The sequence below is a fragment of the Neopsephotus bourkii genome, unplaced genomic scaffold (genome assembly GCF_033783945.1).
Source record: "Neopsephotus bourkii isolate Nb327-2 ecotype Australia unplaced genomic scaffold, CSIRO-AGI_Nbou_v1 NB_838, whole genome shotgun sequence".
Classification (NCBI taxonomy): Eukaryota; Metazoa; Chordata; class Aves; order Psittaciformes; family Psittacidae; genus Neopsephotus; species Neopsephotus bourkii.
In genome coordinates this window covers 242,465-266,142 of record NW_026901334.1, presented here as the reverse complement: position 1 = coordinate 266,142, position 23,678 = coordinate 242,465, and the positions used below count along the sequence as shown (strand labels likewise).

At 52.4% G+C, this 23,678-nt stretch overlaps 2 protein-coding genes across 10 annotated transcripts in view; one reads left to right on the top strand and one right to left on the bottom strand.

The window, feature by feature from the left end:
• Positions 1–13,448, bottom strand: part of ELAVL1 (ELAV like RNA binding protein 1) — a 30,588-nt gene extending 17,140 nt beyond the window's left edge. For 5 of the 8 annotated variants that reach the window (XM_061355754.1, XM_061355755.1, XM_061355748.1 and 2 more), the window contains exons 1-4: positions 12,091–12,246; positions 5,382–5,565; positions 1,098–1,201; positions 340–493 (exon numbers count right to left, since the gene is read on the bottom strand). In XM_061355754.1, the coding sequence (XP_061211738.1) occupies positions 340–493; positions 1,098–1,201; positions 5,382–5,553 (430 nt within the window). In that variant the 5' untranslated portion in view covers positions 5,554–5,565; positions 12,091–12,246. Of the gene's footprint in view, positions 1–339; positions 494–1,097; positions 1,202–5,381; positions 5,566–8,907; positions 8,933–11,428; positions 11,803–12,090; positions 12,247–13,234 lie in introns of those variants that run through there. The other 3 variants (XM_061355750.1, XM_061355749.1, XM_061355751.1) reach the window with 3 other exon arrangements.
• Positions 13,449–18,038: 4,590 nt separating this feature from the next.
• Positions 18,039–23,653, top strand: MATK (megakaryocyte-associated tyrosine kinase). Of its 2 annotated transcripts, none has more exons than XM_061355809.1 (13): positions 18,039–18,368; positions 19,767–19,823; positions 20,037–20,150; positions 20,252–20,367; positions 20,724–20,814; positions 21,490–21,583; positions 21,677–21,742; positions 21,901–22,000; positions 22,086–22,170; positions 22,336–22,409; positions 22,506–22,701; positions 23,024–23,110; positions 23,221–23,653. In XM_061355809.1, exons 2-13 carry the CDS (start codon positions 19,815–19,817, stop codon positions 23,401–23,403), a joined length of 1,215 nt encoding a protein of 404 aa, XP_061211793.1. In that variant the 5' UTR covers positions 18,039–18,368; positions 19,767–19,814; the 3' UTR covers positions 23,404–23,653. The 2 variants fall into 2 exon arrangements, with proteins under 2 accessions (XP_061211793.1, XP_061211792.1); XM_061355808.1 differs by having other exon boundaries at positions 20,595–20,814.
• The last annotated feature ends 25 nt before the right edge of the window (positions 23,654–23,678 follow it).

The following is a 23,678-nucleotide window of genomic DNA, read 5'->3' as shown; positions in this document are numbered from 1 at the left end:
CCTGTGGGTAATAACTGTATGTGTGAAGTAAAGGTAAGATCAGTACTCCAGATTAGAGACACTGCCCAGAAGTGCACTGCACTACAGTAACAGCAAGAGAGTAGAGCTGGCAAATCAGCCTGGTAAAACTGACAATAAGGGCATGAAATGTGGTATGATTTAGATTATAAACTAGCAAAAGTCTTTCTGTGCTTTAAAAACACCATTGGAAAAGGATACCCCATGAAAACAGTATCAGTGCTTGACACCAGATGTCATGGTAAGTTTGTAGAAGTCTAGTTTAGTTTACGATCTGCCAGAAAACATGCTATACACAACAAGTAATGCAACAGAACTCACCTGTAGTTTGATCCACAAGCACACGGGAGTTGATGATGCGGCCAAAACGTGAAAACATATCTTCTACATCTTTCTGTGTCATTGACCGTGGTAGCCCACTGATATATAAATTAGCATCCTTGATAACTTCAGAACTTGGACGAGCATAGGAAACCTTTGAAAAGGAAAAAAAGAAGGTTGTTCAGGAAAACATCTAACTCTTAGGCAGAATCTCTTCCCTGTGAGGGTGCTGAGGTGCTGGCACAGGGTGCCCAGAGAAGCTGTGGCTGCCCCATCCCTGGCAGTGTTCAAGGCCAGGTTGGACAACAGGGGCTTGGAGCAAGCTGCTCCAGTGAAAGGTGTCCCTGCCGGTGGCAGGGGTTGGATCTGGAGGAGCTCTGAGGTCCCTTCCAAGCCAAACTGTTCCAGGATTCTACAATCACCTCGGGAGGTGTGATTTCCTACACATTCAGTAGCTGTTATTTTGGAAAAGGAGTACATGTGTATTAACATGATTTCAAATAGAGATCATGAAGAAGCTGAGATGCACATGAGTTCAAAAGTGCAGCAACAGTTTGTAATGATCCCAGCTGCTGCTGTTAAAACAGTGGGAATGAAAAAAGGGAATCTTTGGACAGAAAGCTGTTCCAAAACCCAAGAGGCTTTAACAGCTCACTTTACTGCTCCCATCCCAGAGTCCAGCACACAAGCCTCCCCAGCAGAATGGAGGTTATTAGAAAGCCACTTCACAGAAGAATAAGAAAATCCAGACATCCTACCTTGATAGTTTTTGACTGAAGTCTGAGGCCGTTCAGTGTGTTTATTGCTCTTTCAGCATCTTTTGCAGTAACGTAGTTCACAAAGCCGTAGCCTAAGCTGTGTCCTGCATGAAAAAACATCTTTTGAAATTAAACCTAATAACAGAACATTATCACCATCAACGTCAGAGAAACACAAAGGAGAAAAAGGAAACTCAAACATAATCGAAACAGCAAGTATTTAAATAAACCAATGAAGTATCTCAGGACTGGCACACATCATGAGGAGTAACCCAGAGCTCTTCCATTTGCACTGTGGACATCCTCTGTCTCCAAGGCCAGTGCGTGTATCAGGCAGCTGCAGAGGTTCCATAAACAAAAAATACTGATGCTGAACAGCCTTGAAAACTTAATGGGGGTGGAACAAAGGCAAGAATTGAACAAAGCTCATTAGTACAAACTTTTGTAAGCAAAGAGCAGAGGGAGAAAGCGCCAAGAGGGGAACCCCCCCCATAAGAAGCCATCAGGCTGCTAATGTCTGTGGAACTATTCCAACTGTCACTCCTGGAGACAAGAGGGAAAAGAGCTCTCCATCACTAGTAAACCCAATGTAGCTAACGAGCAGCGAGTGTCCCAAACACACGATGGAGCTGAAGAGGGAAAATGTCTCTTGAGTGCAGACAAGTCATGTACTACTACTTTATGTAAGTTTACGCTTACAAAAAGAAGGCAGGGGACTGGAGCTGGAAGAGCTTTAAGGTCCTTTCCAGCCCAAACCACTCTGTGATTCAATGACATTCCCTCCTCCTAAACAGTAAAAATTCCCCTCCTTTTAGGATATGCCAAAAAATATATATGGAATCAGCATTTACACAGCATTATGATGAATGTCAGTGTTTATCTCAGGCAAGCAGACAAGTTATTTGCTTTACCATGATGTTAAGAGCCCACTAGAAGCCTATCCTGCAAAAGAAGGCAGTGCTGTGAGAGTTTTCAGATTATTTTAGTGGAGGGTAATTAAATAAACCTCTAAAAAAGCCTTCCGGAAGTTTGCACATACATAAATGCAAATGTACTCCAGAAGCAAAGATAAAAAAGAAGAAACAAGTAGGTCCTTATCTGGATGAATAATTAACAAAGTGAGCAGAAAACCTCATTTTAAGCAAACTACTCTACTCCTTCAGCTGAGAGAATCTAGTTTTGTTTCCGTGACAAAAGCCCTTTCATGAAAGAGGCACTCGTTTTCTTTCTGAGCATCACTTGGTTTTCTGTCCATGTCCCTGCTTCCTTCCCTAGCTCCCTGAGCCACTGCTTCAGCTTCCAGCTCATTCCTGACCCTCCCCACCCCCGCCAACATTGACACCTCCGTGGTGTCCCTGCAGGACAGGGTTGGAACTGGATGAGCTCTGAAGTCCCTTCCAACACAAACCAGTCTGGGATCCAGTATCCTGGGTTTCCTAGAGTAGGAAGTTGGATCACAGGGACACCTTATTCTCTGCTCAAACAGTACAAAAGGTGTGAAGAAGGGAACCAAGAACTCTCAAGATGTTGGACACCTCCCTAAAAGAACCAACTGCCATCAGACAGAACACTTATGCAGAGGTGCACAAACGTGTCAGCAGGTACTCAGAGCAGGGCTATGGGTCCCATGAGCAACAATCAGATCCTACAGCAGGCTGAGACACTGAATGTGCAAAAAGCTTAACCCAAGCTTTAGCTGGGTTTGAAAGTTAACACCACTTCACAGGGGAAGACAGAGAAACTAAATACAACTCAGAGCAGAGTAACTTTTGGCTTTAGCATGTGGTAAAGAAAGACTAAAAGCCTGTGAATACCTGCCTGAAGAGCAGCCTAAAGATCACCAGGTTCCCTCTGAACCTGTACAACCACTGATCAGAAGCATCCACATTGTGCACAGACACCTTGGCACAACTCTGCATCTAGAATTGCTGAATTTCTTGAAGTACAGGGTGGCCCAAAGGTTTCTGCATTAACAGATACTGAAGGAGGAGAAACACTTTAAAGATGCCCAACACAGCAGATGGGCTGGAAACCCAGACCCCAGAATCCACATGTCCCAGCAAAATCAAGTGCTCCCAAGGCAAAATACAGTACAGGACATACTTGATCTGTTGAATCATCTCTGGTAGGAAGCAGATTTGCTCCGAGAAAGGGGACACTTAATACTACACATTGCTGGGTAGGAAATCAGTGCAAAGCACAGATTTGCCTCCAGTATCTGAAGTCAGGCTACAGTCTTATCAGTGCAGCCTGACTGGACAAATCCCAGCACTTTTCCTTGCTCTCACCCCAAAAGAAGAGCCACAGGAAGAGAGGATTTCATCAATTCCCTCGGGTCAGTGGCAACTCAGCAATCACCACAGGAGGCCAGCAGATGCAACACAGAGAAGCTGCATCTCACACTTGACACTGCCACACTATATTGGGAAATGACCTTCTAATGTTTCCCCAGGCTCAAAGCCCCAAGGAATGGCTAGTGCTAGCCTGAAGATCTGACAGAAAGAGCCATGTCTACTGTCAGTTCTATAGTTCTCTTATGGTGTCCAAGACTTAGCACAAATACAAGCAACAACCTAGGATTTGCTCATTGTTCCTTATCACAAGTTAAGCAGAGACATGCCTGGAAGTGCTTAGAATGCAATCCACAAACTGGGGAATGAAGAGACCAGCTCCTAATCTTTCCAGCGCGATAAGGAAGATCTGAAGGAGCACTGAACACCCTGACTAACCTTCATCTATTGTGCACAAGCTTCTCTTCGCACTTGCTGAAAGGAACAGAGAAAGAAGCTCCCACATCTCAAACACCACCACATATGCATCGATAGACTAACAGCAACTGCTCTAATCCATGTGCACACAAAGCAGGAAACTCAAGAGTGAGGAATGGAAATGGACACTGTGGTTTGCTGCCACTTCCTAAGGTGCCCATCCACAACAACATCCAAGGTAAGTAGTTGTTTTGAAGAGTTTCTGTAAATTTTATAAGCACAATCTAATATGTGGAACAGAAGACTGTTCTGCCCCATGCTGTAATCCTAACAAAACCCAACCAGATCTATATTCTGCTCATAATGAAGATTCGAAGCCAAACAGAACTTTGGCTTTCAAATCGATTCTTGAGCCAAAGTATTGAGTCTCCAGAAAGCAAAGGCTACTTTAGTCAGTTATTAAAAGCTTTATTCTAGGGAGAAGACATTTTCTGCCCTACATGTTTCATTAACAGAGAATGAATTGGGAAAAAAAGATACATATCAGGCACTGTTTTATGAAGAATAAGCATTATCAAAGAGTGATTTTTAACCCTGCAAATACAGACATTACAGGCAACTCCAAAGAAAAGCTTTAATAGCATGCCATTCCAAACTCCAAGCCTGGGAATTGCTCCTCATGGTGTTGCAAGTAGCAACAAAATTCGAGCAGCTACTAAATTAAATACCATGCAGAATTATTCAGCACTTGCCAGCACTTTTAGGAAAAGCAAGCATTTTGCCCACAGGCACTCAAGGCCTGAGCAATTCCAACAGGGATTTTACTTCTGATTCTTCAGGGCTGTTAGGAAAAACCTGAAGCACACAAGCACGTGCTTTGGACTTTAAACTACCCAGCACTGTCAAGCTTCAAGTTAAAGTTAACCACACTTTACCAGAGGATTCAGTGCTACAGGGAACAGTGTGAAGTAGACTCTGACACTGCAAATGATGACATGCCTTGCTTCCTTTTTCACATATCCTTACCTCCCACAGAGGCAATTTTGTGCTGAGTTGAAAGTCTAAGGTATAGCTTAGCCGTGACAGCTAAAGAAGGGTTTGCTATCCTTAAAGAAAGTGTTCCTATGTTCCTGCAAAAGGAGCCTCCAGAGCAAGCCTCTGCTTCTGAGCAACATCGAGGCTGAATGCTCAGCTATCAAATTAGCCAAAGAAATCAGTATTTTAGGAAACTATTTCAATATGATTTTACATGTTGTCATGGTTCAGGCCAGGAGAATGGAAAGAATGTAAATCCCATGGGTTGAGATAAGAGCAGTCCAGTAACTAAGGTGTAACACAAAACCACTGCTGCTACCACCAGTAACAGTAATGACAAGGGAAACAACAAGGGGAGAGAATACAACTGCTCACCACCCGCTGACTGGTATGCAGCCTGACCTGAGGAACGATCTAGTCCCTCCTTATGATTATACACACACAAACATTTAGTATTCCTAAATTAAACAGCATTCAGTTAAGCATTGGCTTGAGCAGCCCACCACCACCAAGTGACAATTCCTTACACACTAGACCATACCTGCAACTTTGTCCCGAATAAGTTTTGCAGATTCAACTTCACCGATGCTGCTAAATAGACTCCGCAACTCATCCTGTGTCATGTTCTGAGGGAGGTAGTTCACAATTAGATTTGTCCGACCAATATCGTCCCTGCAATCTTCAGCCATGTGATCTTCATAACCATTAGACATCTTATATTATATCTGCCAAGAGAAAAAACGTCTCACATCAGTTCTAGATCTTGAACAAAGACAATTCTTCCATGGATCGGTGTATGTGGTTAATGAAGGGAATGAAGACATGAAAGAAAAAACAAAACAAAGCGCAGGAAGCAATGGGTGTATTCCACACTGGAATGGGCTTACCCAAATAAGATGGAGGTCTGTAAAGTCATGAATAGTTTGAAGAAAATAAATCAAAAGCAGTTAATACCTTTTTTTAATAATACGCAGAAGGAGGAAAATATGGCCATTGACTGAGGAACAGTCTAAAGCGAAGTATTAGGAAGAACTGAAGTACTTGACCACAATGTTAATCTCAATGTCGAAATATGGAGGAAAAGAGTGGGTTCAAAAAGAGGTTGGGCAAATCAAGGTTATCACAGCGGTCACAGGAATTGCCACAAGCCAAACCTCCTCCACCTGAAAGAAGCTGGAACGTTTCTCCTAATAAAGAACAACCAACTGTTCCTACTGTGCATTTCCCCCCCTCACAACACGCTATTTGTTGAAAATCCCAGAACAATTCCTTCCTTCAGACAACCAAGCACAGCATTTTACAGAGCTCTGTACCATTCAAGAGCTCTTCCTGAAACAGGAGAGAGCCGAGGTTCCAGCAGCCTGAGGAAGCCTGGGCTGAAACCACACCACCACAGGAAGCTCATTTTCTTGTACAGTTCCAGACTCTGGTTCTCCAGTTTCTTGCTGCAGATTTGGTCATCCCCTCAGTCCCAGCACACCAAACATCTCCAGCTCCGAAACAACAGCTCTGTTTAACAGCTCTTAAAGACAGCCATGAAGCAGCCAGAATTAACAGAAAAGCTGCTACAAACTGAGGTGAATTCATGGCCTCCTGATGCTCAGCTGGGCACTCCTCCCCTTAAGTCACTGCAAGTGTTTAATTCTGTCTGTGCTTCCAATTCCAACTCCACCAGTGAGAGGAATAAACCCATAAAACTTTTTTGGGGAAATGAAATTAAGGTTAACCTGAGAGGATGGAGTTCCTTCTTGAATGCAGAGCTCCCACTGCAGGAAGAGCATCCAGTTTGGTCACATATAGCTCCAGCAGCAATGCCTGCTCAGCTCATCCCCTGCTCTTGCTGCACTCAGTTTACCAACTGTAAACCCAGATTGATGCCACTGTGCTTCCAGACTAGTGGTAGATGGCTGCTTCACCTGATGCAAGAGCTCAGTAAGCACAAATTCAAGCGCTGGAGACTTGCAAACCTTCAAGTCCCTTCTGAAAGTTCAGTATAAACCTTCCAAGCTCAATGTGAAATTTGCTTCTCACTGCATCTCTCAGTGCTGCCGTGGAAGAATTAATTACCCCAGGCTCAAAGAAGAACTTTGTGTTTATTTTAATACAAGTTTTGGCCAACACACTCATTTAGCCCAAAGAATAACCTATGGTGCTGTACATAAGCAACTCCTATTAAAACTCCTCTAGTTGCAGCTTGCTTGAGAGCTGAGCACGTTATCTGAGGCAGGTATCAGCAACCCAATGCTAATCTTGCCTGAGGGGATAATCAAATCTGAGTTGAATTAAAACAGTCTAAGGCATCATTGCTTCTCAGCCACCACACATCAGGTTGGGCGTTCAGAGTGCCCAAAAGGCTTTAGCTCCTCTCAATGCAGTAAGGGAGTCACCCTCACAATACCACACAGTTAATATTGGCTGTGCTTGCCAATTGATTTTTGCATTGAGGTGGAACAGAAGCATTCCCAGGACCCCATTTGCTCCTCAAATGAGGTGATGTGCAGTTACAGCCAAGACAGTTGGCCAGGCTGGACACGGCTCAGAGAAACCTGCCCTAGTGGAAGGCATCCCTGACTGCAGCAGGGGGTCAGGACTGGAGGAGCTTTAAGGCCCCTTCCAGGCCAAACCAGGCTGGGATTCTATGATGGCAAGTTCCCAGACTTGTACGTGGCTTTAAGCAAAGCTGGCAAGTGCCTATCACCTGTAAATCACTTGACCGCAGCCTCTCATCTCACTGTCTGCAATGCTTCTGGTGGTAACCATGCAGTGCATTGGGCATCCTTGGTTCCAAAGCTATCAGAACTGTGAAGGAAGCCTTCCATCTGCTTTCTTGAGAGATTAGGAAGCCCTACAGACAGGCCTGGCAAACATTTTCATGGGATACCAGGCACAAAGCATGCAGAGCAATGAAGGCACCGTAGAGAAGAGGAAAAGGAGCAGAACACTGATAAAGACGCTCCTTTCTTCCTAATCTTTCACCATGCACTTACACAATCTACTGCAATAACCCTTTCTGGCCATACCGGGAGTTACTGGGAAACCACTTCCTCCACAGGTGGTGAACTGCGCTTATGCCAGTGAGAGCAAAAACAGCCCCTGAAGAAGTGTTGTCCTTTGTATCCTACAAACAATCCCTGTTCAGCACATGGATGATGTATGCTAACACACCCCCTCAGCCCCCCACAAGTCAGGGTTGACTCAGAGGCAAACAACAAATTTGGCTATGCCTTGGACGCTGCTCTACCACTCAGTGCTGAAGCTGCTGAGCAGTCTTCCTTAGAGACCACACCTGAAATAGAACAAAAAGGACACTACTACATCAAGGGCAGTGCCAAATCAATCCACAGAGCTGCAGAAGGCAGCAAGAGGCTAATTGAGGCACAGAGGAGACACGGACTGGACACACACACCCCCCCATCCATTTTTTCTTCTCAGACCCCTCTACTTTCCCTATAATCTCCAAGGAAACCCCTTTTACTCCTCAAACAAACTCATTCCATGTCCCCAACAGCTCTCCACACTGCACCCCACAAGCACAGATACCTCCATGAACATCCATACAGACTCTAGAGATTAATGACACCACAGCACAACACCTGCTGCTATTTGAATCACTGCATTCATACAACCCTGCTTCAAATAGGAGAGGATTTGAGTATTGCTCAAAAGCCAGCTGAGGTGAAGGCAAAAACACAAAGTCCACAGATCCTCTCTTCAATTCAACAATAAAAGTTATACACCATGTGAGGGGAAAAAACATTAAGTTTAACATAAAATGTTACCCAAGTGTGTGTAATGGGCTGTACACTTCAAAACCTCAACTATAACACTTCAAAACCTCAACGACAATCTGATCCATGTGCTTGTCTTTTAACAGTTTATCTCAGTGTGTACTTGCAGAGGCAGGTGATGGAATCACGGAATCACAGAGCAGTTTGCCTTGGAAGGGACCTTAACACTCTTCCAGTTCTAGCCCCCTGCCACAGGCAGGGGCACCCTCGACTAGAGCAGCTTGCTCCAAGCTCCATCCCTACAAGCCCCTGACTAAAGCCCCTCTCCAGCTCACTCACCAGCACAAAACAGGTAGCTGGAAATTAATCTCTGAAGGCTTGATCCAACTCTTGAAAACTCCAAGAAACCTGGAGAGGGGCTTGGGACAAGGGCCTGTAGGGACAGGCCAAGGGGAATGGCTTGAACCTGCCCGAGGGGAGACTGAGCTGAGCTCTGAGGCAGAAGCTCTTCCCTGTGAGGGTGCTGAGGCGCTGGCACAGGGTGCCCAGAGAAGCTGTGGCTGCCCCATCCCTGGCAGTGCTCAAGGCCAGGTTGGACACAGGGGCTTGGAGCAAGCTGCTCCAGTGGAAGGGGTCCCTGCCCGTGGCAGGGGTTGGAGCTGGAAGCTTTAAGGTCCCTTCCAGCCCAACCCACTCTGTTACTCTGTGATTCATTCCATGATTCCACAGCTTGCTCCTGCACTCCTACAAGGAAGCCATGGAAGTGGTGGGCTAGAAGAAAATTGTCATTTACACTTACTATGCCACTGCTACCAATATTAAAAACAAGAACAAAACAAGACAGCAAAACCACACACATGGAGAGCATCTCTGCCTTCCCAGCACAGCTTATTTCCACACTATCCCCCCCCAAAAAAAGAAAAACCAAACACGAAAAGAAAATTAGAAGTTTGGGGTTTTTTTCATACATCTACATATAGCAAGGCTGTATAATCAAATGGGTCATTCAGGCAAGCAGTTTGAAGCTTGCACGCACTTCGATCACAGAACTTCACATAAAAAAGCCCTGACCAATTTCCAACAGAGGCAAAATGTGACACCTCGCCTTTGCTGAGCGGTGTCACTCTTCCTGACTGCTTCAGTTGGTGGGAATCTCCTGCAGCTGCTTTCCATGCTTTTTTTTCTGAAGTGCAAAAAGAACAGCTCTTTGAAGTCTGCAAATACAGTAAGCTTGCGATTCGGTAGCTAAAAGTCACCACCTTCACAGGGAGCTTACACACAAGACACGTTATTAGATGTTGCACCAACTACACTTTACTGTCATCAATCCATAGAGGGCTTGTATCTAATAAGCAAGAAACAAGGCAGAGACCAAAGCCACAAGAGAAAAAGCTGAAAGAAACAGATTCTGAAATTAAAATGACACGTCTGCCAGGTCAAGACAAGGAGGGTGTTTAGAGAAAGAAAAAGTGACAGAACATGCAAGAACCAGCAAACATAATAAAGTGGTTTAAGGAGAATGGCTTGACCCTGCCAGAGGGGAGACTGAGCTGAGCTCTGAGGCAGAAGCTCTTCCCTGTGAGGGTGCTGAGGCGCTGGCACAGGGTGCCCAGAGAAGCTGTGGCTGCCCCATCCCTGGCAGTGCTCAAGGCCAGGTTGGACACAGGAGCTTGGAGCAAGCTGCTCCAGTGGAAGGGGTCCCTGCCCGTGGCAGGGGGTGGGAACTGCATGAACTTTAAGGTCCCTTCCAACTCAACGCATTCCCTGGCTCTGTGGGTAATGAGGCACACAGACCACAGTTCACATGAGCTCATGGCAGCACCAGGTACCAGCCGCCTTCCACACGCACCGTTCACTTAAAGACACTCTACACAACAGTCACGTTCCCGTTCAGACTCTGCTTGCCACCACTCTTGCCCCACAGCCCTGGCACTGCACGAGACAGCTCCCATAGGAAAGCAGGATCTGATTTCATCAAAAAGCTGCAGAACCACCCACATCATGGCCCAAGAGCTGAGGCTATAAACTCACTACAGCACCTTTACCAGCCACACCAGCTCCAGAGCTTCTGTTCACACTCCAGCCAAGGGGAAAGCCCACTGCAAGCACAGGCCAGTCCTGTAACTCAGCACTGCTGAACACTGACTCCTGAACCCACAGCCCCATCTGCATCGTTACACAAATACAGCTACACTGCTTCAGGACAAAAACTGGGACAGGCCCAGCGGAATGGAGCACGCTGCAGAGACAGACGAGCCCAGGAGTTTATTACCCATCATACAACCCAGGCTTAACCCCCATGGCAGGGGGGTTGGAAGTAAAGTCCTTTCCAACCCAAACCATTCTATGATTCTAAGCCAAGAGTCGCAGATACCCAAGAAATCACACCAATCATCACTGTTTTAAGGGGAAATACACAAGGCAGAGAACTGTTCACACTGATCTAGAAAGAAAAGTGGTTAAACATGAGCTGGAGAAGAGGCAAGAGCTGAACAGTGTGAGCACTCAACATCCACATTCATGGCATAAAAGAAAAAGGAAGACAAATACAGAGACCACAGAAGATGACCAAATGTCAACATCAAGCACTGATAAAGGGAATTAACCTATCTCCTTCCCATTTATTCCCTCCTTCATTTTTCACATATGCCCCAAGTGGATCGCAGGGTCCCAGTGCAAAGTCCTTTATGTATGAAAACACACTTTCTTTTCCAGCAAGGCTCAGGTATAAGCCCAGCAGATAACGCTGCTCCACCACCCAGCACTGGAGCAGGAGGCCAGCACACAGATCCATTTCATCAGACCTCAGCGGCCCTCTCTCCCGCTTCTTTTCACCCACATCCCGCCAATACATTCTTACCTCTCCCACCACTAAGAAAGGGTGAGTGCTCGCTCTAAGAAGCCTCCCACGAGCACTGACAATAGTGAGCTCCTACTTCAGTCGTGATTTTTTCCGGCCAAAAGCACTTAGCACAGCACTACTGAACCCTGCTCCCAGCAAGTCCCAATTTGCACACACCGACCACGTTAGGGAGCCCACCCTCAGGTACCGCCACTCAGTAAAGAAGCGCCAATCTTAACGAGGGGGGGAGATTTAAAGAGCCGCGTCCGTGCACACAAAAGGCCAAATAAACATGGAAGCCCGCGACACCAAGCCGCAGCAGGGCCCCGGCACAAGGCGCGGAGCCGGGCAGCGACACCGCCTCCCCGCCGCGGTTCACTCCGCGGCAGCCCCGAGTAACGAGCCCCGAGTAACGAGCCCCGCGGCCCAGGAGCGCGGCTGCCCCGGGCCCTGCTGCGCCCGCATCCAGCTCTCTTGGGCCCGCCCGGCCTCGCAGGCCGCGGCCCCGGCCCGCGCTCCCCCTCCGCTGGCTCCTCCCCCCGCAAGGCCCCGGCTCTCCCCCTGCAGGCCCAGGCCTCGGCCTCGCCGCCGCGGCGCCCACTCCCCGCTGGGTCTCTCCCGCCGCGGCCTCGCCGAGCCCCCCGAGGTCCCCCGCACAAGCCCCGCCGGCCCGGACTCACCTGCGGCGGGCGCGGCCGGGCCTATACAGCGGGAGGCGATCGGCTCCGCAGCGCGCACAACGAGCCGCTAGCAGCGCCGCCGGCCACGCCCCCTCCCCGCCCACCGAGTCCCATTGGCTGCCGTGCGCACGTGTCCCGCTCCCCATTGGCCCTGAGGACTGTCCGTCAAGCGCCGGCCGGGGACGGCCTCTCGCGGAGTTGCGTGCGCGGCGCCAGCGGCCATGGCCGAGTGGGAGCGCAGCCCCGGTTGGCCGCTGCCGGGCGGAGCGGTGCTACCGCAGCCCGGGCTTCCCCCGCCGGGGCCCACTCACGGCGTGGAAGAACCGGGAGGAGAACGTGTGTGGTGCCTGTGCTGCTGCCCTGCCGAGTCCTTCCGTGCTGCTCCGGTGGAAGGGAAAACAAGTTCTTCCCTGGAGCACAAGAGTTTGGGACGCAGCAGGACAGCCCCGAGCTCTAGGTGTTTGTGGTCACAACCTCCCGTTAGCGGAAGCCTTTCCATGGGACCTCAGGGGACTCTCCATGAGCAGTAACACAAAGGGAGGCTTGTGGCTCGTTAGGAGATGAAACTGTTCTGCGTCAATGAGATGCAAGTGATGGTCTGCAGGAGGAGCTGTGGTGGTCACTGCTCCAAAAAGTCCTGCAATGGCCTTGGGGACCTGCAGGTCTGGAGTTGTCCCTCTGCCCACTGCCAGTGATTTTTGGGTAGCCAAGGGCATCTCTCTATAGCTGAGCCTGTTCATCCCGGCCAGGAGGAGTCTGTGAAGATGAAATTCAATGAACATCTTTTTCCCATTAACAAGCTATTCTGCAATAACACCATGGGACACAGCAGCATGTTCAGTGTGTGACATACTTGTGAGCTTGCAAGTAAACCCCGTGTGCCAGTCAATAGCCAAGAAATCGGAATGTTCAAATGTATGGGTTTACTATGTTATTTGTAGCCAACTCATAATTTGAGTTTTATTGAGCTCTGTCACAGAACAGTGAGATCTCACCTGAACTTGTAATATAGCAGCAAAACCATACACATGACTACGTGTTCCTTGCCATTCCCTTGCACATGTGTGCATGGAAATAGTCTGTACCAAGTACCAATTCCAGTGGAACGTGGAAAATCACACAATGAAAATGCAAGTATCTTTACCTGTCTTGATGGAGCCTTTGGCAAGGCCTTGTGTAATAATTTCCCAGCACTGTTGCACTGACGGTACCTGGTTTATCTGCCCAGAAACCAGTTTCAGAAACCCCTCCAGTAGTCTGCTTCTACTGAGCCATCACATGTAGGATCCTCATCTTCTGTATCTTCACCAGGGGTGGCCCAGCCTCTGCCATAGTCCAGAAGGGCAGTGTCAAAGAAAACTGTGGTCAGCATCATTAAATGAAGCATCTACTGATAAAGTTAATGATTAAGAGACATGTTAAAAACATTCCCATTTCCTTTCTTTCAGTGCCAGATGGGGAATCCTCACACACAAAACTCCAACCCTGACAGGTCTGGAAATATCCTTCAAGGCCTCATAAAGCATTAAAGATGTTTGTGCATCTGTTATTTGCTCGTGCTGCTATGTATGCCAGCCACAATATCACATTTTGTCATGCACATCAATGCCAGCTTTGTTTTACTGGGAAGTTTGTATTTAACTTGTATCGTTCAGGCTTTAATTAAGAAATCCCATTCCCAGGACTAAGGTGGGTCTCAGAGCTCCAAAAAATCAGTGGGCACAAGACACCATCCTGAACTGGGGAAAAAGCTCTCTGCAAACAGGGTGATGCTGGCAGGCACTTCCTACCATCATCTTACACAGCAGGAACAGGAGCAGCATGAAGGGAGTTACTATTAGTCCATGGCTTTTCCCTGCCATGGGGGTTAAGCCTGGGTTGTATGATGGGTAATAAACTCCTGGGCTCGTCTGTCTCTGCAGCGTGCTCCATTCCGCTGGGCCTGTCCCAGTTTTTGTCCTGAAGCAGTGTAGCTGTATTTGTGTAACGATGCAGATGGGGCTGTGGGTTCAGGAGTCAGTGTTCAGCAGTGCTGAGTTACAGGACTGCGGCCTGTGCTTGCAGTGGGCTTTCCCCTTGGCTGGAGTGTGAACAGAAGCTCTGGAGCTGGTGTGGCTGGTAAAGGTGCTGTAGTGAGTTTATAGCCTCAGCTCTTGGGCCATGATGTGGGTGGTTCTGCAGCTTTTTGATGAAATCAGATCCTGCTTTCCTATGGGAGCTGTCTCGTGCAGTGCCAGGGCTGTGGGGCAAGAGTGGTGGCAAGCAGAGTCTGAACGGGAACGTGACTGTTGTGTAGAGTGTCTTTAGGTGAACGGTGCGTGTGGAAGGCGGCTGGTACCTGGTGCTGCCATGAGCTCATGGAACTGTGGTCTGTGTGCCTCATTAACCACAGAGCCAGGGAATGGGTTGAGTTGGAAGGGACCTTAAAGTTCATGCAGTTCCCACCCCCTGCCGCGGTTCAGCAGGATGCAAACGCACCTCCGGGGATCGCTGCAGCGCTCTGGGCAGCGCAGGCACAGCACAGGCTGCGGGAGACTTCGGGGCGCGCTCCCCAGGATGGATCGCAGGGAGCAGCTTGTTTGGATGAGGCTTCCTCAACCGCTTGGCGGCTGCAGGCTCCGGCACAGCACCTCCAGGAATTACTGCCCTACTTTAGAGTCGTTTCCGTCGCTACCGAGCAGCTCCCCTCACACCCCGCTATCCCCACCACCACCAGCTCCGCTCCGGCCACGGAGCTCACGTAAAATGGCGGCCGCGCACCCTCAGGTGCCCGGGGCGGGGCCCGATGGAGGCGGGGTCTGTAGGGGCGGGGCCTGTAGGGGCGGGCTGTCTCCTGCTTTCTCCGCCCCCTCCAGGCCGGTAAGATGGCGGCCACGTGTAACCGGGCATGCGAGTGTTCCCGGTGACTGCTTGCCCTTGTCCTGTCCCCGGAACGCTCTTCCCGAAGCCGGGGTGGCTGCCCCGTCCCGGGTGTCCTCAGTGGGGCAGGTCCCGGCCCGTGCTGCACTCCTGGGTTGTGTTTGCCCAGGGGCTGGACCTTCCACTTGTCCCTGTTGAGCTTAGAATCCCAGGATCAGAGATGGTTTGGGGTGGAAGGGACCTTAAAGCTCCTCCATCCCCAACCCCTGCCAGGGCAGGGACCCCTTCCACTGGAGCAGCTTGCTCCAAGCCCCTGTGTCCAACCTGGCCTTGAGCACTGCCAGGGATGGGGCAGCCACAGCTTCTCTGGGCACCCTGTGCCAGCGCCTCAGCACCCTCACAGGGCAGAGCTTCTGCCTAAGAGCTCAGCTCAGTCTCCCCCTCAGGCAGGTTCAAGCCATTCCCCTTGCCCTGTCCCTACAGGACCTTGTCCCAAGCCCCTCTCCAGGTTTCCTGCAGCCCCTTTAGGCACTGGAAGACTGGGACAAGGCTGAGAAGGCCCAGGGAGAGCTTTGTAACAATTCTTTGCTAGATGACTGTTGGTTCTCATGAGCTTTAAAATGAAGTCATGTCCATCATAGTGACAAACACTGCCTTGTCTCTGCGTGTGAATGAACCATGTTCTAGTCCATTTTCTATGGGAGGGTGTTCATCTTTCTTTGCGGCTTTAATGGACCTGGTGTTTCCTTCCTGCCTGAAATAGCGTTGTAATTGTTGCTGTGAGCTTTTCAAAGAGCTGCTGCGCATTACTCAATGGGCTGGCAAAATCTCACCGAGGAGTGCATCTTGTGAAAGCAAGATCCAGGCACAGCCTTTATTTTGGTGCAGGAGATGGGGAGGCGAGTTCCATGCTTACATTCGCCCATGAAGTGCAGTGGGGCAGTGATGGAAAAGCGCCAGTAAATAACAGAAGTGTCCATGGAGACTCCCAAAGCCTTCGTCCAAGGGGTGGAGGTGATTGATTGATGTATTCTGCTCTTCTGCGTGCTTCTGAGGGAGACTTTCTGGTGCGATTACTGCACTTAAGCAGATTATCAGCTGTAAAATCCTGCAGGCCCTCGGGGGTCTCACATCTTTCATGTTTGCAGAGATCTCGCCTTCATCCCTGGGAAGCTCTGCTGCTGATCAAGTGCAGGTCAAAGGTTGGTGGGGGGGGTGGCTGCGGAGGGCAGCGCGTCTCTCTATGGGAAAGCAGCAGAGATTGCCTATTTATAGAGTGTAAAATCGATCGCCGAGGCTGAGGGGTCCCCGGTGCTTCCACCCGCCTGTGAGAACTCGGGCTTGAAACTGATCCCAAAGTGCTAAAACCCCCGGGCACAGTCCCAGGGACAGGCAAATGTGCAGAGAAGAGGCAAGGTTTGGTTAAAGGGGCAGCGTGTTTGTTTGCTTTTCACTTCTCACACGTCACTTTTGTCCTCCCCGCAGGCAGGGGGGCTTTGTGTAGGAAGGACTCTAAGCAGGGCATCAGGCCTGGCAGAGGCAGACAGCACGTTCTTGAAGGCATCATGTTGGGAATGCTGTTGGCAGCCTCACCCCGGAGCAGCTCCTGTTGTGAGCGTTCTGTGGTTCTCAAAGCGTGCTCAGATGCTGAGGCTCCTCTGCACTGCTGAGCTGCTCTGTTGAAATAATGCTGATGGATAGCAACGCTCTCCCCAGGAAGGAGAGACCTTTCTGCCTTCTGCTTCCTAAGAAAGGACTCATGCTCATGAGAGGGCTGGAGCAGCTCTGCTCTGGGGACAGGCTGAGAGAGCCGGGCTGGGGCAGCCTGGAGAAGGCTTCAGGAAGACCTCAGAGCAGCTCCGGTGCCTAAATGGGTTTTGAGGATCGACATGTTAAAGACCAAGGCACTGACAAGATGACTGATGGCCAGGTATGAGGAGGGGGAGGCCAGCTCTGGCAGAGGTAAGTGGGACTCTTATCTGCTGGCCATGAGGAAGCTGTTCCCTGCATGTGAGGCTGAGTTCTCTGGGCTGTGGTCACGTCTGTGACAGCAACCGGATCCGGCGGAACCCAGAAGTGCAGAGCACATCCGTTTGTCCCAGCCTGCACAGCCACCAGGAGCTCTGCACTGAGCCCCAGGAGCGTGGCACAGGGGCCGTCAGGACGCGCTCTTGTGTTTGGGCTCAAGCCTGAACACACCTGGGGTTCCGTGCAGATCCAGAGGATAATGAATGGAACGCTCCTGGGCAAAGACATGCCAAGCATCCCATGACCAGACTCACTCAACGGGCTTGGAGAAGTTATTGATGGAAAAATATAACCAGGATCTGAAAACAGTACCTCACCAGGTGAGTTTGGAGGAGTTTTCTTCTACCCTGCCTTTGCCATTGAATTGTCAGTAGGTTTTGAAGGCTTAAACACCACTCAGTTAAAACCAAAGCTACACACCTAAGAAAAATAAGACCCCAAACGAGGAATGGTGTTTGCCTGAAGCTGCCTTTTTTTTCCTTCCCACCTTTTTGCTTAGAATAATGGCAATGTTGAACGTGAGTGCAGAGCAGGTCTCCAGTTTTGTGGCTGGGAGGAGGAGCTGTGGGGGCCGCTGCCCCCTCCCCACCGCTGTGGGGCTGGAGGATGTAGATAAAACACTGCCCTTCCAGTGGCGTTCACTTAACGGTCTCTGCAGTTTCTGGCACAGGGTGCCCAGAGAAGCTGTGGCTGCCCCATCCCTGGCAGTGCTCAAGGCCAGGTTGGACACAGGGGCTTGGAGCAAGCTGCTCCAGTGGAAGGGGTCCCTGCCCTGGCAGGGGTTGGAGCTGGAGGAGCTTTAAGGTGCCTTCAGCCCAGACCAGGCTGGGGTTCTGTGATTCTGTCAGCTGGGTTTCCTCCCCTGCACAGCACAGGATGTGCCGTGCTCTGGATCAGCCCCAGGTCAGTGCTGAGGTGGGAGCAGACTTCAGGATCCTTCCTGCTCCCAACACATCCTCTCCTGAGTGTCAGCCCCAAGAGCGGCACTGACAGTGGCAATCAGAGCAGTGAGAGCAGATCTCCCTCTCTGCATCGGTTCTCTGTGAGCCCTGTGCAGCGCTGCAGGATACAGGAGGTGATGATCTCTGTTCCTAGCAGGGCACGTACCTGTGCCCTCAAAGGGGAAAAGCTGGTGTAAGTGTAGTCAAATAATGAGTCACCCGTGCTGGATGCTGGACGGCGGCGGCAGGCTCTAGGACTGCTGGGACGCTGCATCTGCAGCCCTTACCAGCAGAGAAATCAGGAAATAACACGGGAGCTCTTTCTGGGAGCATGCCTTTGAAAACAGAGCTTTGGTGCTCCCTGTGACAGCAAACTGATGCTCCAGGAACCCAGGAGCCCGGCTCTGGTGACATCGTTGTCCCCAAGCCCTGCATAGACGCTGCTGGGAGGTAAGAGCGAGGGGCTGTGAGCAGGGGCCCTGGAGAGGGCTGGAGGTGGCACTGCGGTGTGAAGAGCGTGGGGGTCAGTGGGCAAAGCAGGCAGGTGCCCCCTGCTTGTCCGCAGAGGAGCAGAACTTGCTGTTTGTGCAGGTGAGCCTCAGGGTGTTTGCACGTGCTCCAGTTTGGGTTTCAAAGGTGCATGCAGAGCACCCAGTGCCAGCCTCAGTGCAGGGGTGCAGCTTGGCCTCTCTCCCATTGCTGTGCATTGGGTCCTGGAAGCTCCTCTCTTGGGATACTGTCCTGGCGCAGCAGGAGGTGATCACCCATCAGAGCTGCTGTCCTTGTGGTGCAGCCAGCATGTCCCTCCTGGTGCCATGTGTACCACAGCGAGGGGCAGGGAGCAGACTCTGTCCCGAAGGCCATGAGGTCCTCATTCAGCCTGCAATGTGAACAGAGATACATCCAATCATGTCAGCCGCTGGCTGTGCCTTGCACCTCCAAGTCCCCTAAGATAATACATGTGGCACGGATGCAGGGTGTGCACAGAGGATGGCTCCTGGAAGAGACAACAGTGCTGCCTGCTAACGTGAACCATGCCGCAGCTGCAGTTGTCCCTTTCCTGTTGTTGTCCTGGATAGGGACTGGATAAAGCCCCCAGCTCCTCACGTCATGGAGACAGGCTGGGGTTTACCACCGGTGATGTGGACGAGTGACTCTTACTCACCCTCCAAAAGAGAAGTAGAGCACGGAGCATCATCGCTGCTCCGAGGAGCTGAGGGAGCCCCTCTGCCTCTCCTAGCCCAGCAGAGCCAGGGAGGCTTCAGCCTCCTCTGCTGAGAGGACTCCAAGAGGCCAAAGTGGGGTTTCTCAAGGGGTCCCAGCCCCACATTGCCCTGCCTGGGCCCTTGTGTTCACTGAGCACCAAGGAAACCAGTCCTGGAATGAAACCACCTCTTCCCCTCCTCGGATGTTTCTCTAGTGCAAAAGCTGATGCTTCCCTGGCTGGTTTGAGTTCTTAGAAACACAGAGGGGCAGCGAGCTGCAGGATGGCTTCACACTCTCTATCTTCACACATGATGGGGTGGTGCTGTGGTATGAGGAGGCACAGCAACCCAGGCAGGGCCACCAAGGACACAGGTTTCAGTGGGTGGCTGTCTCCCCTCCAGACCCTGTGCTGCCGAGGATTTGCCTGCTGAGTCCCACTGTCCACAGTTTCACTTGTCCCAGGAGTCGGTGGCTGGAACACTTTGAGCCTTCTTCTCCATCCTCTGGTGTGGGGCTGCCCCACAGGATGGACAAGGCTTGCAAGGACTGTGTTGGCCGGAGGAGATGGTGGAGACAGCATGGCCTGGGCCGGGCCAGCTCAGCCCCATCCCTCCACAGCCCCCTTTGGTTTCTCCTCTGCAGGTGGCAGCAGGAGAAGACAGGGAGTCCCTGATGTGCTGACGGCCGACCATGTCTGGGGTGAGCGGGGCTGCCGCAGGGGTGCCAGCACTGCCCCTGCCCACGCTGGGGTGATGTGTACCCCCAGGACCACAGTGGGTGGAGGACGGCTCATGCCCCGTGCCCGTTGTCCCCAGGCAGGGCTGCAGATGGTGCTTGGGGCTGGCTCTGATGCTGTGGGAGGTGGAGGGGGTCCAGCTCTCATTGTTGCTGATGCTGCCTTCTCCCTTCCAGAAGCATTGGCCCCCCGGGACACAGTGCGTCACCAAGCATGACCACACCAAACCCAAACCCCAGGAGCTGGCCTTCCACAAGGGTGATGTGGTCACCATCATTGAGGCCATGGAGGTAAGCCCAGTGGGTGCCCCAGGAGCATGGAGTGGATGGGACCCATCATCCTACTGGGATCCCCTTTTCCTTCCCTTGCTCTGAGACCCTCTCGCCCTCAGGGCAAAGGCTGGTACCGCGCCAGACACAACGAGACGGGGCAGGAGGGGCTGATGGCAGCCAGTGCACTGCGGCAACGCGGCCCCATCCGCGCTGACCCCAAGCTCAGCCTCATGCCGTGAGTACTGCTGGGGGACGGAGCAGCCTGCAGCCATGCCCCGGCAATGGAGAGATGCACTGGGGCTTAGAGAGCCCAGCCGTGCCCAGCCAGCTGGGATGGACCTCCTCGAAGGGGCTCTGTGCAATGGCATCTCCAGAGCTTTGCTGGGGCTCTGCTTTCCCATCTCGCTGCCGGTGGGGGGGAAGCCGCCCAGCGCAGCCGCCCTCACGGTGTGCTCTCCCCAGCTGGTTCCATGGGAAGATCTCGGGGGTGGAGGCCGTGCAGGAGCTGCAGCCCCCTGAGGACGGGCTGTTCCTGGTGCGCGAGTCCGTGCGGCACCCGGGGGACTACGTGCTGTGCGTGAGCTGCGGCAGGGAGGTGATCCACTACCGCGTGGTGCACGAGGAGAACACGCTCAGCATCGACAGCCAGCAGCGCTTCTGCAACCTCATCGACATGATCGAGGTGAGACCCCTTCGCCAGGCAGGAGCCCCACCAGCACCGAACCTCATGGGGTCACACACTGCTGGCACGTCCCTGTCCTTTGTCCCTCATGGGGGTTCTCCCCATCCTGGCTCATTCAGTGCTTCACTCAGCAGCAGGGCTCGGGGCATGCTGGAAACCAAAGATCCTGGCACCTGTGGGCAGGGTCTGAAGCCCACCAGGTGTTTTGCCACATCTCTGTCCCCCCCAAGCCCCCTCTCTCCTGCTGCTGTCCATCTCCTCACCAGGGCTTTGCATTCTCATATGCTTTCCTCATTTAGACACAAATTCTGCTTTCAGGTAGGTCCTTCCCCCTTTCAGCTCCCCTGGCCCCACTCTGTAACCGCAGCTGCCATTGCTTCCTCTCCTTATCGCCTCTGCAAACCACCCTCCACTGCCAGGGCTTGAACCCATCGGCTGCTGTGCGGCTCAGCAGCAGCCTCCTGGAGCACCCCGAGTCCATCACAGTGTTCCCTGGCTGTGTCCAGTGGGAGCAGGGCTGAGATGTGGGCTGCAAATCGCAGTGCCAGGGGAAACGTAGCCCCATGTTGGGGTCAATGATGGGGGAGACCCATGGAGCATCCCCCAGCTCCACACCCCAAGCCTGGGGTAAGAGATGGCATCACTGCATCGGCTCCATCATGCACCCCTCGGCAGTACTACATGAAGGAGCAGGGAGCCATCTGCACCAAGCTGGTGAAGCCCAAGCCCAAAAGCGGGATGAAGTCAGCCGAGGAGGAGTTGGCCAAAGGTAGGGGATGAGGCAGAGGGTCGTGGCCCGGGTTTTGGGGGCAATGCAAAGACATGGTGGCCCCTGCTGACCTGCCCTTGTGCCCATGCCCAGCTGGCTGGTTGCTGAACCTGCAGCATCTCACGCTGGGAGACCGCATCGGGCAAGGCGAGTTTGGAGGTGGGTGAGACGATGGGGTTGGAGCTTCCCTGACCCCAGGCTTCCCCAGATGGCACCCCCTAATGTCCTCACCCCATCCCCATGGCATGGGGGGGCTCAGCCTGGGATGAGGGGAGTCGGGTGTGGGGCTGAGCCTGACCCCCCCCATCCCCTCCCAGATGTGCTGCAGGGCGAGTACATGGGCCAGAAGGTGGCTGTGAAGAACATCAAGTGCGATGTGACTGCCCAGGCCTTCCTCACTGAAACTGCTGCCATGACGTGAGTCCCCTGGGTACAGCCTTGCCCTGCCTCGTGTCCCAGGGCCGAGCAGGCACCCCCTTGACCCGGATCCCCTCCACTTCAGGAAGGTCCGGCACAAAAACCTGGTGTGTTTGCTTGGGGTCATCCTGCACAACGGCCTCTACATCGTGATGGAATTCATGAGCAAGGTGGGAGCCCCCGGCCGGTCCTCAGCCAGCAGGACCCGGTGCCACTCAGATGTGGGACACAATCCATGTTTAACGGCTGAGTTGGATGGAGGCTGGGCACTGCAGAGGCAAAGCCCCCGGGCAGCCCCATCAGTTGGTCCTGACGTGGTTACCCTCCTCTATCAGGGCAACCTGGTGAACTTCCTGCGCACACGGGGCCGGGCGCTTGTCCCAGCCGAGCAGCTCCTCCTCTTTGCTCTGTAAGTCCATGTCCTTGCCTTCGGGCTGGGAACTGCTGCTCTGCATCCCCCGGGCATCCCCAGGGATCTGTGCTCTGCCTCCTTTGCCCTCCACAGGGACGTGGCTCAGGGCATGGACTACCTGGAGTCCAAGAAGCTGGTGCACAGGGACCTGGCTGCCCGCAACATCCTCATCTCTGAGGAGAACGTGGCCAAAGTGAGCGATTTCGGCTTGGCCAGGGTCAATCCTAAGGGTGCAGATGCCACTTTGCTGCCTGTCAAGTGGACGGCCCCAGAGGCCCTGAAACACAATGTGAGTGGTGGTGGGAAGGCGTGAAGGGCACGGGGGGGTCCTCCCAAAGCAGTTCTGGGGTCCCTCTGCTCATCCTTGTCCTGCAGTGGCTCCTGGCACATTCAGCCCTGCACCTCCCAGAATTCAGGCTCTGTCCTGGCCAGCCCTTGCCCTGGTGCGTAGCAGGAACTGGGGCAGCTCCGCAGGGATGCGGCAGGATCAGCCCCAGGGCTGTGCAGGGGATGGGAAGGGGGAGTTGGGGGTGGCAGGGGGCAGGCTCTGGCTCCTGTTTTGCCCTCGGGGAGGTCGGCTTCAGCCTCCCCTCCTGCTGCTGCTGCTGCAGAAATTCTCCTCCAAGTCAGACGTGTGGAGCTATGGAATCCTCCTGTGGGAAACCTTCTCCTTCGGCCGTGCGCCCTACCCCAAGCTGGTGAGTGCTGGGCCAGGGGATGCTGCAGGTCAGTGGCATGGGGACATCCCAGTGTCCCCTGCCTGGGGCAAGAGGCAGGGGACTCTCAGCTGTGTTCTCCATGCTGCCAGAGCCTGAAGGAGGTGACGGAGCTGCTGGAGCAGGGGTACCGCATGGAGCCCCCCGAGGGCTGCCCCCACACTGTCTATGCCCTGATGAGGAGCTGCTGGGAGCTGGAGCCGGGCAAGCGGCCGTCCTTCAAGAAGCTCACTGAGAAGCTGCAGAAGGAGCTGAAGCACCTGAGGGATGTTTAACCCCTGTCTCCTCCGGGACCTGTGGCCAGAAGACCCACCAGGGTTGGGACTATCATCACAGCAGACATCCCATGGGGTGGGGGGTCCCTTCGAGCTGCCCATCCCCGTGACAGGAACAGGAAGGAAATCCTCACCCGCTGGAGGATGGAACCTGAACCCTGAGGCAGCCCCGCTCCAGGCACCGCCTGCAGCAGCTGAACCACATGGATTTGGGCTTTCTTGATTAAACCAAAGGAATTAATTCAACAGCGTTGTTCAGCCCCTGGGCTCAGATT

Excerpts from the sequence above, each read along its gene's own strand:
- MATK (XM_061355808.1), top strand. Across the intron at positions 20,151-20,251 it reads CCATCATTGAGGCCATGGAG|GGCAAAGGCTGGTACCGCGC; the intron begins GTAAGCCCAGTG and ends TCTCGCCCTCAG. Across the intron at positions 21,743-21,900 it reads CGGGCAAGGCGAGTTTGGAG|ATGTGCTGCAGGGCGAGTAC; the intron begins GTGGGTGAGACG and ends ATCCCCTCCCAG.